This window comes from Megalobrama amblycephala, linkage group LG12 (genome assembly GCF_018812025.1).
Source record: "Megalobrama amblycephala isolate DHTTF-2021 linkage group LG12, ASM1881202v1, whole genome shotgun sequence".
In the NCBI taxonomy this organism is placed as follows: Eukaryota; Metazoa; Chordata; class Actinopteri; order Cypriniformes; family Xenocyprididae; genus Megalobrama; species Megalobrama amblycephala.
Window position 1 is genome coordinate 13803303 of NC_063055.1, and position 15230 is coordinate 13818532.

Below are 15230 nucleotides of genomic sequence, written 5' to 3' on the forward strand. Positions count from 1 at the left end.
GTTAGACACAATTGAAAGGAAGGGGAGGAGGAGCCGCTGCTTGCCGTGGTAAAAGCAGCCCATAGTCTCAGTGTGCGCACTGACAGCATGGCAGGAGACAGCGACAGCAAGTTGGACAATCAAGCCGAAAATGAGCATGTTGTCAGGCAACCTTTCCTCATCGGGGTAGCCGGCGGCACTGCCAGCGGCAAGGTTGGCATTCTGCTTTACCTTTACCTGAATATTATCAGATATTAGTTTATTTCTGTGTTTGTCAGAGACGAGATGAGCGCACACTGACCGCGTGGCTCATTGTCACGGAATCATCAATGTGAACATTTATTTTATTCCCCGAGATGCTTTGACATGTCCGACGTAAAAACGTAGACTTTTAGCATTTAAGGAGTGATCTTGTTTATTTATTTATTTTTTTAAATCAATCAAGTTTAAGCATTTATATGAAAGAAATAACTAATAAACGACGATAGTATTTTAAAACTGTTATACACGTACAGTGAGAATATATCGAGTACATTATATCCCTTAAAAACAAAGATGTTGGTCATTTCCCTGATATAGACAGCTCCCACACATCGTCGCCATACATTCACCATGGCGATGGTGGACGTACCAACTTATTAATAAGCATTTAATCATTATTATTATCTTCATCTGAAGTGCTCAAGAGCCAGTTTAATTCATTTGCGAGAAGTAACAGGATTGTTGTGGATAAGGCGTTGTTGTGTCGAAGCAAATTACCACCACGTCCGTCTTTTGTTGTTAGAAAACAGCATGAAACTTGCGCCGGGTAAATCACCTCAATCCCTCTGACATTCCATCATATTCAGTAAAATCCCATCCGCTGTCGAACACCTTAATTACAGTTTTACTTTCCAACATGGTGTGAGGAAGGTCTAACTTTACGGTTATATGTGAATGAAGCATTGTCCGCTAGGATAACAGTTATGATACGAGCACAAAGAACGGTCTTTGTTTTATAGGCTAATGGTGTGTGATATCAGAGAATGAGATAACAGTTTCAGTGAATATATGTGTGTGTTTAGGGTTAAACATCAATAACTACCGAAATTGGACGATAAAGAGGAGTAATCGCGGAGCTTTTGTTGGTTAACGTTATTGGGGTCAGCGGCACAGCGAATGTGTCACATCTTACCTCATTTACGTGCGTAGAGGCGGCGTGCGTGCGTGCGTGCATACGCAGTGATGCGTCAAGACGGCTGCTTCAACGAAGAAGTGTTTGTTTTCGATTTGTTTTAGTTGTAATTTAAATATTTATAGATCATATTTTCTTGTAGTGTTGTTTGTGTAAGGAATATTTAATAGTATACTGTAAAAAACAACAACGAAAAAAGTAAAATGCTACAATAAAAATGGTTAAAGCTACAATCAGTGCCATACGCCTATAACCCTCTATATGCTATAATCACACACACACACACACACACACACACACACACACACACACACACACACACACACACATAGAGAGAGAAAGAGGGAGAGAGAACAATGTATGTAACTTATGTAATTCATTTTTGAATGACATCAGTTATATTAACATTTTGTTGTGTTTTGAAGCCCATTTTCCAATTTTTGACATAAACAGTCGAAATTATGACATGCTAAGTTTTTTAAAAGTGTATAATAACCGCTCTGTTTATTCATAATTTAAAATGTCTCTGCACATAACTTGTCTGTTCCTTTCTTCTGTTTGCTTATCTTGTTTGCTTATGTTGTGACTGCCATATCTCGCAGCTGTCAGGTGTGAAGGTTTCTCTCTACCACACACTGCATTGGAGAATGTGTTGTCTAATTTCTCAGTGAAAATGCTTTGACTGTAGACCTCCTCAAGCAGTATGTTATCATTCCTGTGGCCATGTAGACACTCAATGTTTTGTCCAGTGCTAATATGTTATGCTCTCAGTGTGCTGTTTAAGGACACCAGTTTGTTTATATCCTGGAACTGCTCTACCAAAGCAGATAATTGACTGAAGCAAGTGCTGCCACACTATGTTTAATGCAGCCATTTCTTTGCATTGAGAGCATACATCACAACCCACTAGGTGCACTTTAGGTATAGCATTCACTTTACATTTCTAAATGGCAGCTTAGCTTGTTGGGTACACCAAAATGCTTGAGAATTAAAGTCTGCATGAAACAGAAGTTGCAATAGGCTTTTCTTCCCTATTGTTGTGACGCATATCAGAGTAAAACAGCTTATTGAACAAGAAAACAATCTCGCTGAAAGAGGCCATTGAGCATGTGAACAGGATTAGAAGCTACTTTGGCTTGAGGTTCATAGATCTTGGGCACAAACCTGTTCCCTCAAATGTCAAAGAAGTGTTTGAGCTCTTTTTTTTCTTTTTGTAAGACATGAATGCCTTGAACCAGACTGTGGCTGTTTTTGTTTAACATATGCTTGGTTTATGTGTGTAGCTTCTTATACAGGGCTTGGACAGCTTGAACTGTTGGTAGATTATGCTTTAAATGGATTGAGGGACTGGCAGCCAGCATTGCAGCTGGTGAGGGAAAGCTTTGCAAGACATTTTAGAGCATAGGTTAGATACAGCAGGGTTTTATCAGACTCTGCAGGATTCAGTTGGATATGCCTGCACTGCTGTCTGCCTCTTTATTGGCATGTGGTTGGGTTGAGTTTTTACATGATCTAATAATCAGAACTCATCGCATGTGGTTTTGAGTGTTCTAGAGTTTGACTCTTTATAACCGATACCAATACTGATTATTTGCATGTTTATGTGCCTGAAAACCGGTATACAAAACTAATATATATTATTTCTGTTTTTGTTATAACAGCACTAAACTGAACAAAACTGTATAAAAAAAATTTCTCTACTGTAATTTCTGCAATTTTTACTACCTAACAAAACACACTTCTACATCAATAAATAAAGGGGTCTGAAAGAGTCCAAGTTTGTGACATAACAAAACTGATACCCGATTATGGAAAAATGCTTAAATATTGAGAAAATATCAGTAAATCCGATTATCAGTTGATCACTACATTCTATACATGCATTCATTCTAGTCTTTCATAATTATAGCTTTTACTAGTCTGTTCTACCTCATGCATCAAACGTCTATGTGACAGTAAGTTTAGTCATTTTTGCAGAGTGTATGAAAGCTTACTGCATAAAGGTTGGGCTAGAGTATTAATATTTTCTCTTATCATCATAATTAAGTAAGGAATCTGAAAAGGTACACCATGCACATTGTACATTTTAATGCTGTTTCTCTCTCTTTTGTGCTGGGCTCATCAGGGTGTGTCCTCCATATCCTGTCATATATCATATGAAGGTGTTTATAAGTAAACTGCCTTTGGAATATAGATCAGTTCTTATGAAAAGCATCAGTGTACTCGACAATGTCAAGGTGCTGAAATCTCTGTGATAGTGTGAACAAACACCTGCCTGTGTTTTCATAACTGATCGTAGTTTGTGGGTTTTTTTTGGGCGTCACCTGTGTGTGTGTGTTGTTAGGTTATGGTCCTTGCTCTTTGTTTCATCTTTTAAATAGGCATGCTTATTAGTAAGGCATTTAGGGATTGAAGAAACACATTATCTAAGTCCTGTTGTGTTCTGTTATGTAGAGTTCTGTTTATGCCTTGAATGGAGGTGGTGTGGTGCTTTTGAATGTAATAACTGAAAGATTTTTAGTGATATTTGTATTTAATATATGTCATTGTTTTGTGTCATTTGTGTCAAAATGCCACTAACAATACTCATAATGTGAATGTTTAACTAGTTGCATGAAACTGAAGTTGCGTTGGTCTTTGCTTACCTATTGTAATGTATATCCGAGTGAAACTGCTATGTAGGGTGGGACTGAATTTTATCTGTCAGGAATTGATTGGTTCGTTGTGGTTTGTCATTGCTGTGATCTCATGTGAGTGACAGGTTGCCCCTCCCTCGAGCCAGCAAACGCATCACCATAGAAGAGATGTCATTGCAAGGGGGAGGGGAGGTTATTTTGATTAAAGATTATCGGCATGTGAAGATTACTCACTGAAACTTGCTGTTAGAGCATATATGTGCTGAACTACAATCCTGTCTTAATTTTTTTTAGTCATCAGTTTGTGGGAAGATTATGGAGCTCCTTGGCCAGAATAAGATCGACCATCATCAGAGGCAGGTGGCCATCCTCAGTCAGGACAGTTTCTACAGGGTACTGACCCCCGAACAAAAGGCCAAGGCTCTAAAAGGACAATTTAACTTTGACCACCCAGGTAAATGAGCTTGAAAAGCTCATGTCTACATTTGATATAATTTAATTTTCTTTTCTTTTTTTTGTGACCTGATTTATGGTTCTTCATGTGTGCTTTTTGTATTGCCAAATACTGCTGCCTATTGCAGTGTGTTATTGTGAGCAGAATACAGCTCAGACCATGTCCATTGATGCAGTCTGTATATTTTGGCAGCTGTGTGTGTGTGTGTGTGTGTGTGTGTGTGTGTGTGTGTGTGTGTGTGTGTGTGTGTGACTGTCTGCCTGACTCAGCCACCCTCATACACAACCATTCTGCAGAAGCACAAGTGGTTTATCACCTTTTTGCTTGTTCTCGATTTCCCACCTCCTGTGGATCAGGAAACCTTAGAACAAATTCTGTGTTGTCTCTCTGACCCTTTTTTACTTTGTCTCACAGATGCGTTTGATAATGAGTTGATAGTCAAAACCCTGTGTGATATCATGGAGGGAAGAACGGTCCAAATTCCAGTCTACGACTTTGTTACCCATTCAAGGTCAGTTCAGACCACGTTTGAGAACAGTTTAGATAGCTTAAAGGGATAGTTCACTCAAAAATTAATATTCCTGAGTAAATTCATCATTACTACAAACCCATAAGCCTTTGGTTAATTTTTGAAACACAAAGCCTAAACTAAATGTGTTCATCAGCAATTTTTCACAAGACATTTGAATAATTTTGTTCTTTTATGACCTTTTTGGATCCATAAGTTTTGGTTACCTGGACTTTTTAATGGAGGGACTGAAACCTCTCAGGTTTAATTAAAAATATTATAATTTGTCTTTCGAAGATTAACCAAAGTCATAAAGGTTTGGAAAACATGAGGGTGAGTAAATGACAGAATTTTCATTTTTAGGTGAACTAACCCTTTAACTTATTATCATTGTATTGTATTGTTTCCATGTGCTGATATTTCTGTATTTGAGTTTCAAACCGCACATGAAAGCAGTGTGTAAGAAGCATATTTATTTTGGTGCGCATATTGAGTGGTTGTAGGAAAGTAGCAGTTTCAATGCTAATTGTAACTGCTGTTGCTTTGCTTGCACAATACTTGAGCATGCAGTGTGAAACAGGCCTTATCTTGATGTGTTACATAAATCTGTTTGTTCAGGTATTTCCTGCATCCTGATACACTTGTGTTTTCCTTACACATTTGCAGGAAAGAAGAGACGGTTGCTGTTTATCCAGCAGATGTGGTTTTATTTGAAGGCATTCTTATGTTTTATTCGCAAGAAATCCGAGATCTGTTTCAGATGAAGCTGTTTGTGGACACGGATGCAGATACACGTCTGTCACGCAGAGGTGTGTGTGGGTTTCATCAAGATCAGTGGATCTCAACAAATATTCATAATGTGGTTGTGATGGGGCAGTGTATTTCAGTGCAATTAAATTCACATCTCATTCCCCTCTGTACATAGTCCTGAGAGACATCAGTGAGAGAGGCCGTGACCTAGAGCAAGTGCTAAACCAATACATAACATTTGTTAAGCCTGCTTTCGAGGAGTTCTGTCTGCCAGTGAGTTTTACAGTCTTCTACCATATATGCTGACCTACTATTTGGAATTAGTTATTTTTATCTATTTATTTATTTTTTTTTATTAATTAATGGTGTTTACTAATATATATATATATATATATATATATATATATATATATATATATATATATATATATATATATATATATATATATATATATATATATATTTAAAATAACTGGCTTATATTTGAAATGTTAAATACAGTCAAACCAAAAATTATTCAGACATTTTTTATATTTTTGATATTTTTTTACTAGTGGGTGCAGGACACTATAGTTCATTTATGTAAGTGAGGATAGCAAAATAAAGTAAACTGTGACATATTATACCCAAAATTTCTTTATACAGTGGACTACCACTAAAATTGATACAAATTTGGAACCAAAAATTATTCAGACACTTTGACCTGACCATATTTTGCTTAAGTATTATCTGGCATAATTAAGGTTATTTTTTTTCTGACACAGTTTAACTCCGAGATCTTGTCATATTTTATTACCATTTTTTTAAAACTATAGTGAATAAACTGTATTAATGAATCAAATATTCAAGGTGTCTGAATACATTTTGGTTTGACTGCATACAGTATCTCACAGAAGCGAGTACATCCCTCACACTTTTGTAAATATTTTATCATACCTTTTCATGTGACAACACTGAAGAAATGACACTCTGCTACAATGTAAAGTAGTGAGTGTACAGTTTGTATAACAGTGTAAATTTGCTGTCCCCTCTAAATAACTCAACACACAGCCATTAATGTCTAAACCGCTTTCCACAAAAGTGAGTACACCCCTTAGTGAAAATGTCCAAATTTGGCCCATTTAGCCATTTTCTCTTCCCAGTCTCAGGTGTGAATGGGGAGCAGGTGTGTTAAATTTGGTGTTATCGCTCTCACTCTCTCATACTGGCCACTGGAAGTTCAACATGGCACCTCATGGCAAAGAACTCTCTGAGGATCTGAAAAAAAGAATTGTTGCTTTACATAAAGATGGCATAGGCTATAAGAAGATTGGCAAGACCCTGAAACTGAGCTGCAGCACGGTGGCCAAGACCATACAGCGGTTCAATAGGACAGGTTCCACTCAGAACATGCTTCGCCATGGTCGACCAAAGAAGTTGAGTGCATGTGCTCAGCGTCATATCCAGAGGTTGTGTTTGGGAAATAGATGTATGAGTGCTGCCAGCATTGCTGCAGAGGTTGAAGGGGTGGGGCGTCAGCCTGTCAGTGCTCAGACCATACGCCACACACTGCATCAAATTGGTCTGCATGGCTGTCGTCCCAGAAGGAAGCCTCTTCTAATGATGATGCACAAGAAAGCCCGCAAACAGTTTTCTGAAGACAAGCAGACTAAGGACATGGATTACTGGAACCATGTCCTGTGGTCTGATGAGACCAAGATAAACTTATTTGGTTCAGATGGTGTCAAGTGTGTGTGGCGGCAACTAGGTGAGGAGTACAAAGACAAGTGTGACTTGCCTACAGTCAAGCATGGTGGTGGGAGTGTCATGGTCTGGGGCTGCATGAGTGCTGCCGGCACTGGGGAGCTACAGTTCATTGAGGGAACCATGAATGCCAACATGTACTATAACATACTGAAGCCGCAGGGCAGTATTCCAACACGATAACGACCCCAAACACACCTCCAAAATGACCACTGCCTTGCTAAAGAAGCTGAGGGTGAAGGTGATGGACTGACTAAGCATGTCTCCAGACCTAAACCCTATTGAGCATCTGTGGGGCATCCTCAAATGGAAGGTGGAGAAGCGCAAGGTCTCTAACATCCACTAGCTCAGTGATGTCGTCATGGAGGAGTGGAAGAGGACTCCAGTGGCAACCTGTAAAGCTCTGGTAAACTACATGCCCAAGAGGGTTAAGGCAGTGCTGGAAAATAATGGTGGCCACACAAAATATTGACACTTTGGTTGGACATTTTCACTTAGGGGTGTACTTACTTTTGTGGCCAGCGGTTTAGACATTAATGGCTGTGTTGAGTTATTTAGAGAGGACAGCAAATTTACACTGTTATACAAGCTGTACACTCACTACTTTACATTGTAGCAAAGAGTAATTTCTTCAGTGTTGTCACATGAGAAGATATAATAAAGTATTTACAGAAATGTGAGGGGTGTACTCAAAATGTAATTTATTCCTGTGATAGCAAAGCTGAATTTACAAAAGCTGAATGTATTTTTTTTTTTTTTTTTTTTTTTCAGGATTCTTTGATGAATAGAAAGTTAAAGTGCCATTTATCTGAAATAGAAAGCTTTTGTAACATGATACACTACTGTACAAAAGTTTGAGCTGCTTTTTTTTTTGAAAGACATTAATATTAAGTAAATATAAGGATGGATTAAATTGATCAAAAATGACAGAAAATACATTTATAATGCAACAAAAGATTCTATTTAAAACAAATGCTGTACTTTTGAACTTTCTATTCATCAAAGAATCTTAAAAAAAAAATGTACACAACTGTTTTCAACATTAATAATAATAATAATAATAATAATAATAATAATAATAATAATAATGTGTTTTTTGAGCAATGATGCTGAAAATTCAGCTTTGCCAACACAGGAACTAATTATGTTTTTAAAATATATTCAAATAGAAAACAGTGATTTTAAATTGTAATAATATTTCACAATATTACAGTTTTGTATTTTTAATCAAATAAATGCAGCCATGATGAGCATAAGAGACTTCTTTTAAAAACAATTTAAAAAAAAATAAGAGACGGTATTTCAGGTTACGAGAGAACACATTTCTGGCATTCTGTCAAGAGAAAGCAGGTGGTGAAATATTTACCCAGTGGAATGTTGTTGTTGTTGTTGATTGCCATATTGAATTTTTCTTTTTAAGGCTTCTCATTTTTTTTTTCACTTGTTTTTCCCTCAGACAAAAAAGTATGCTGATGTGATCATTCCAAGGGGAGCTGATAATCTAGGTGAGATGTTTGAATGTGTTTGTCATTTGTCATTTTGCCATGGAAGAGAAGAGATACAAATACTTGGAAATGGAAATGTTTTGGAACGGTTTTATCATATACATATATTGTTTCGAAAATAGGAATGTTTGAGGGTGCCAATCAAGGCCGCAGTTCCAGTCTTGTTAGTTTGGGCATCCCAGCGTTCCAAAACACAAAATATTTTATCACTTGTAAAAAAGAACAAATTGTCATAAAAATTGTTTAATAAACAATGACTTGTAAAACAACTTTACATGGTTTGTTTACATCACTTTACATCTCTCTCCGTCTCTCTCTCTCTCTCTCTCTCTCTCTCTCTCTCTCTCTCTCTCTCTCTCTCTCTCTCTCTCTCTCTCTCTCTCTCTCTCTCTCTCTCTCTCTCTCTCTCTCTCTCTCTCTCTCTCTAGTTGCCATAAATTTGATAGTACAGCACATTCAGGATATTCTGAATGGTGGCTTGACCAAACGCTTGAATGGATACCTCAACGGCCACAACACGCCACGTAAACGGCATCCCTCAGAGTCCAGCAGCAGGCCGCATTGACCAGCCCTCTACCAGGACATCAGGGAATGCAAGAGAGAATGAATGTTTGAAAGATGGATGCAAGAGAAAAGAAGGATTGCTTGTGCATTTTGTTTATTAGCCAACACTGTATAAGACAAAAAGAATCAAGAATTTCAAAGACTGCCTTTTATTTCATTCTACTTCCTCCTTTTTTTGTTTTTGTTTTTTTCGACTGGCTACACTTGATGTTTTAGAAGTTAGATAGATGAATAGAGCTTCTAGTTCTGTGATTGTTAAAGGTCAAAATGGAAATTTCCTCACTATTTATTTTACCATTTTTTTTTTTTTTGTTTAGTTTTTGTACCTCTTTAAGGGTAGGTTTGTTGAATAAAAGGGTGGATGCAGATAATTAAATATTTCATGACTCCATGGTAATGAGGATTTAACATAATTTAAAAATATATTATTATTGTTTTCTTTGTTGATCCTTTTTTCTAGCAGAAAGGACTACATTTGTACATTTATTTAAAGAACCTTTTATGATTTTGAATCACTGGAAAGTTCTTTTGAGGTCAAAAACAGTTGATGTTTTAAAATTCCTTTTGTTTCTTCTTGGTTGTCAGTAATGGAATATAATTTTTATTGATATGACGTCCCCCTAAGATCAGTGTTTCTTGCAGAAGGATAAACATTTATTCCTCCATTTCACTTGAACAATTCAGGCAGTGTTGCTAAATCACAACAGGCCTCTCAGGGTGTAGTTACTACAAATGAAAACAATAACTCACTTTAGTCCTAAAAGGAAAGAAAAATAAATAAATTTCTACATTCATCACGGAATACTTCAGAAACCACACCTCTAACATAGAAAGGGCAGTAATCAGGCTAACTAAGCAAGACTAAATTTGCTTATGTGGTCCATATATATTGTACATTTATCATACTTGGTTCTGAATTACAATTCAAGCACTGTTGAGTGTTACAGTGGCCACACAGACTCAATCCTGGCACCTCTCAAATATTTACAGAGATGCCAACTGACCCTTATTAAGCATGGTCATGTATTTGAAAACAAAAGTCCAGTGGTTGATTGTGCAGTGTTGCTTTGGAGTGTTAGCATGAATAGTGATCTATTTGTCAAGAGATTTATGTTCATATACTATGCTATGCACTGTATCCTTGACTCTAATATTGCAATTTGGCACTCAGTTTATGATTCTCTTTAATTAGACTTGTGAGAGGCATTTATATAATTGGAGATGCTTACTTGAATGGAATTCTCAGTCTCTTCATCCTTTGCAATGTTTTTTTTTCACATTGTTGTTTTTTTGTGTGTGTCAGTTTTAAACAAATCTAACCACTATTGAACCTGTGTTGTGACTTCATAGATGCCCAGGCTACCCATAATATTTACACCATGATGCCATATTGGTCAGTCTTTGAGAAACTCACCAAAGAGTTTTGGTTTTTGTGTTTTTCAACATGTGTTCACAATTCAAGTGGTTTAATTTTCATACGCAATACATATTTCCCCCTGTTGCACTCTGAAATCATGCAGGGATGTGAACCTGAACAATCCAACCTTTAAACCCATATATCTTCCCTCTGATCTTAAAATCTTTCACTTAAAATTGGTTAATCATTGACACTGTTCTTATTCAACATAATTTTTTATATTTTATTTATTCTTTCACATTGCTGCTATTATAGAGGGTGACTCATCTACAGTCTTATGTAGAAAATTCTAAATGATCCATTACTGACTGATGTGAATATTTATTTGATTGAATATGATTATTTTGCTTTGACATCATTTAAGCATCATTAATACATTTAATCAGAGTCAACATCATTTATATCTGGGCTAGATGCAAAGAACTCATTTTGCGCATTGAATACTTATTTAGTACATTGAGTGTGTGATTCAGTTGGCATGGCCATAAATTAATTTGAAATTTCTTACCAGATGCTTCTCAAGAACCAGTTTGAAACCTTTGCATCAAATTTTGTGCCATCATAACATTTTTGCATGTGAAATTACAGACTGTTCCTTTTTTTTACATTAGCTAAATATTGTAAATATTACTTTTCTAAACAACTCTTTGTTACTCATCCAGGCTGTTGAACAGAGATATTAATACCTCTCATCAGGTTTTTGATATATTAGCACAGATTTAAACACCAGCTTTTAAAAATGCAGTACACCTTACAAACAATTATTTTCACATAACCACACAGTTCATCCCTGAATAAAATCATGATTTCATCTCGTTATTTTACCAACTTGCACACCCAGTGTGTAATCCTACTTGACTGAAAATGATGCAAATACAACATTGCTTTTACTGAAATTTGTGGGATTCCAAAGATTTAAGCTGTTGTCATTGTTTAATGTACAATCAATTAGTTGACTCCCACACTACTGTCTGTGATTATAGCAAATACAGATTTTACCAGAACATTTGACCTATTTATGTTGACGTTAAAGAAATCATAGTCTGGAACAGATTGTCTTGTTGTGAAGAGGAGAGACTTTGGAAGGGATTTCAAAAGAATGATGTTTTGCATGATGTATCATAAGCCTATATGTTCAATTATTGATGCCTTTAAGTTTTGGTGCTTGCAAAAAGGGTGCAAAAATGCAAAGAAAGCCAAAACCATACTAAAACTGGAAAAGACTGCATGCTTTTGTTGTTGGACCAAATAGAACTACAGTTGCAAGGCTTTAAAACGGCATTTCTGTGACATTGCAATGAGTATTAATAACACTTTATCTTGAAATGTTATTCTTGAAGCTGGAGATGGGCTTTTTTTTTCCTTTTTAAGTGTCTCTGTGGTTTAATAAATCCATAACTGTATCATCATGTAAATGTGTAAACAATCGCAGAAAGTTGTATAACAAAGTGGTTGACAGCAAAGCTGAATAAAAAAGTTTTTGTACTCATGTTCATTGCCTCACTTGAACACACGGCCACCTGATTGCTGTAGTCACATTTGCTTGCATCAGAAAAAAAGACTATCCCTCTCTTTTAAGAACTTTATTGCAAGCTGGACAGAATTACACAATGGTTTAGATTAGAACAAAGATAACACGAAAGAATACAGTAACACTAACAGGTTCATGGGGGTCATGTTGTACTTTTGGTCATTAGGCCCAGTTGCAGCGTCATTATTATGCGACCGGTGCGCGACGTCACACCGCGACTTGCAGTACGCATGCGATTCCTTATTGGTCGTTGAAGCTAAAGCGATTCATTTAAGTGAAGGTGTCCGTGCTGTAATCTGGATATAAATCCTCTTACATAAAACTGTGCACAGTTATGTCCACGAGTGATTTTTATTTGAGGTACTATGTGGGCCATAAAGGTAAATTCGGCCACGAATTTCTGGAATTTGAATTCAGACCGGACGGTAAGCGAGGCGCCAACTTTAGCTTAGCTTGCTAATATGCTAACAGCCTTTCTATTGAAATAAGTGCTTGCTTTCATACCAGGCCGAAAACGTCTTTCCAGCTATTTAAACTTTTGTTACTTGTTAATTTATGTTTAGTAAATGGCAAATTAGGGGGTTTGTTTGTGTAGGAAAATAAATTAACATGTTAGACAACATTTAAAGTGCTTAAGAACTACCAGTCTGATATCTTGAGTTCAAGTTGTTTAACTTGATAATTAATGTTTCTGGTGAGAAATTGTTGTTTTTATGATAGAGTATTTCAAAGTGACTTAAGTATTCCCAGAAGTAGCTTTCATATAATAATTTAGATCATTTTGTTTTCATTCAGGCAAGCTGAGATATGCAAACAACAGTAACTACAAGAACGACGTCATGATCCGAAAAGAGGTAAAGTCAGCTGTGTGATGATGTAACGCATACAATATTAGGTCATTTGCAGCAAAGTAGGCTGTGTAATTAATGAGATTTTTCCCTCTTCCAGGCTTATGTTCATAAAAGCGTGATGGAAGAGTTGAAGAGAATCATTGACGACAGTGAGATCACAAAAGAAGACGATGCCTTGTGGCCCCCTCCAGACAGGGTCGGCCGACAGGTTTGTAGAAACATATTTTGCTATTTCTTTACTCTTGCTCTGGTCACCATGTGAGGTGTAATACTCAGCATCCAAATTGCGTTTCTTTGTGCTTCACAGGAACTGGAGATTGTCATTGGTGATGAACACATTTCATTCACAACCTCCAAAATTGGATCTTTAATTGACGTCAACCAGTCCAAGTAAGTCTATTTCATGGATGGATTCTTTAGTTCATAAACAATCTCCTCTTGTTCTCTCCAGTGACTGCATATTACAGTCTTAATCTTAAAGGGTTAATTCACCCAAAAATGAAAATAATGTCATTTATTACTTCATGTCGTTCTACACCTGTAAGACCTTTGTTCATCTTCAGAACACAAATTAAGATATTTTGGATGAAATCTGAGAGGTATCTTGACTCCTCCATGACGGCAATTTAAACAACACTTTTAAGGTCCAGAAAGGTACTAAAGACAAACGTTCAAACAGTCCACATGACTGGAGTGGTTCAACCTTAATTTTGTGAAACTATGAGGACACTTTTTGTGTGCAAAAACAAAATTAACGACTATATTCAACAGTATCTCTTCTGTGTCATTCTCATACGTTGTTTGCTTCCAGCGCTTCCAGGTTCTACGTCAGAACGCTGACTTATTATTGGCCGGCTCCTGTGTCAGCATCACATGCATGCGTCATGTTGCTCACATGTGCAGCTTTGGCCAATACTGAGACAGTATTCGGACGTAAACACGGAAGCCTTCACTGTGCTTACTGCAGCAACTACGTAAGGATAATGACAGGGAAAAGAGAAGTTTGTTGAATAAAGTTATTTTTTTTGTTTTTGCACACAAAGTATTCTTGTCGCTTCATAAAATTAAGGTTGAACCACTGTAGTCACGTCGACTGTTTTAACAATGTCTTTAGTACCTTTCTGGACCTTGAAAGGGTTGGTTAAATTGCTGTCTATGGACAAGTCAGATACCTCTCCAATTTCATCAAAAATATCTTAATTTCTGTTCTGAAGCTGAACGAAGGTCTTGCGTGTGTGGAATGATATGAGGGTGAGTAATTAATGACAGAATTTTCATTTTTGGGTGAACTAATTCTTTATTCCACAAATGTTTTATTGCAATGTAGTTCTATTCTGCCTTATTTATTTAGTATTGTCATGAAATCTATTGCTTTCCATTTTCTATTCTCAAGCAATGCCCCACTCTGCAGTTTAACTGTTTATAATGTGTATTACAAGAGGGTAACATTTACAATCTTGCTCTTCAGGGATCCAGAAGGACTCAGAGTCTTCTACTACCTGGTCCAGGACCTCAAATGCCTTGTATTCAGTCTCATCGGCCTCCACTTCAAAATCAAGCCCATCTAACTACCTAGTTGCTTTTATCCTGGATGAAAGTCATTTTAGTTTATTGTTTGAGCTATTTTCAATATTTGTATATTGCTTGGTTTTGCTGTTTTTTTTGTTTTGTTTTTTTTTTAAATAAAAACTTGTTCAGCTGTTGATGTGCTTCATATTTCTTAAACGCAAAATATATTTTCTACACCTTAATGGTGATATCAGTGTAAATAAGAGCTTCAAAATAGAAGACACGCTGCATCTCATTTCGCATATTGAAGGCTGCATACGTCATTGAGGCCATCTCATTTAAGAAAAGTAACCATTAGATTGCAAAGAAAGAAAGAAATTAAAGCTGTAGTGATGAAAGGGCCTTTGCACCCGGGGCCACCACCACCCGGTGGCCTTAGTGAATAGTGGGTGACATGCATGTAAGCGGGTAAATACAGTTGAAATATGGCAAAGTCATTTCGACGTGCCACACTTCCTGCCAACATGTGGCACTTTGACTATTACTGAATATTGCCATGTGGATGTCTTCAGGCTAAGACTATTATCAATCATGTAAAGTTTGGGGCAG

At 36.7% G+C, this 15230-nt stretch overlaps 2 protein-coding genes across 3 annotated transcripts; both read left to right on the plus strand.

Annotated features, from left to right (window-relative positions):
- Window positions 1-22: 22 nt before the first annotated feature.
- On the plus strand, window positions 23-12219 carry uck2a (uridine-cytidine kinase 2a). Of its 2 annotated transcripts, none has more exons than XM_048208948.1 (7): window positions 23-192; window positions 4084-4243; window positions 4658-4754; window positions 5418-5560; window positions 5677-5774; window positions 8701-8749; window positions 8872-9016. In XM_048208948.1, the coding sequence occupies exons 1-7, from the start codon at window positions 88-90 to the stop codon at window positions 8994-8996; spliced, it is 777 nt and encodes a 258-aa protein (XP_048064905.1). In that variant the 5' UTR covers window positions 23-87; the 3' UTR covers window positions 8997-9016. The 2 variants fall into 2 exon arrangements, with proteins under 2 accessions (XP_048064905.1, XP_048064904.1); XM_048208947.1 differs by lacking the exon at window positions 8872-9016 and adding an exon at window positions 9178-12219 and having other exon boundaries at window positions 32-192.
- A 180-nt stretch (window positions 12220-12399) lies between these two features.
- Window positions 12400-14815, plus strand: magoh (mago homolog, exon junction complex subunit). The gene is made up of 5 exons (XM_048208950.1): window positions 12400-12686; window positions 13057-13115; window positions 13210-13320; window positions 13420-13502; window positions 14581-14815. The coding sequence occupies exons 1-5, from the start codon at window positions 12596-12598 to the stop codon at window positions 14678-14680; spliced, it is 444 nt and encodes a 147-aa protein (XP_048064907.1). The 5' UTR covers window positions 12400-12595; the 3' UTR covers window positions 14681-14815.
- Window positions 14816-15230: the final 415 nt, after the last annotated feature.

What these genes read in the sequence shown, in the direction of transcription:
- uck2a (XM_048208947.1), top strand. Translation starts at nt 88, where the DNA reads ATGGCAGGAGACAGCGACAGCAAGTTGGACAATCAAGCCGAAAATGAG. An exon ending in ATTTAACTTTGACCACCCAG is followed by an intron (nt 4,244 to 4,657) that starts GTAAATGAGCTT and finishes TTTGTCTCACAG; the next exon opens with ATGCGTTTGATAATGAGTTG. An exon ending in TCGAGGAGTTCTGTCTGCCA is followed by an intron (nt 5,775 to 8,700) that starts GTGAGTTTTACA and finishes TTTTTCCCTCAG; the next exon opens with ACAAAAAAGTATGCTGATGT.
- magoh (XM_048208950.1), top strand. Translation starts at nt 12,596, where the DNA reads ATGTCCACGAGTGATTTTTATTTGAGGTACTATGTGGGCCATAAAGGT. An exon ending in ATTTGAATTCAGACCGGACG is followed by an intron (nt 12,687 to 13,056) that starts GTAAGCGAGGCG and finishes GTTTTCATTCAG; the next exon opens with GCAAGCTGAGATATGCAAAC. An exon ending in ATTGACGTCAACCAGTCCAA is followed by an intron (nt 13,503 to 14,580) that starts GTAAGTCTATTT and finishes CTTGCTCTTCAG; the next exon opens with GGATCCAGAAGGACTCAGAG.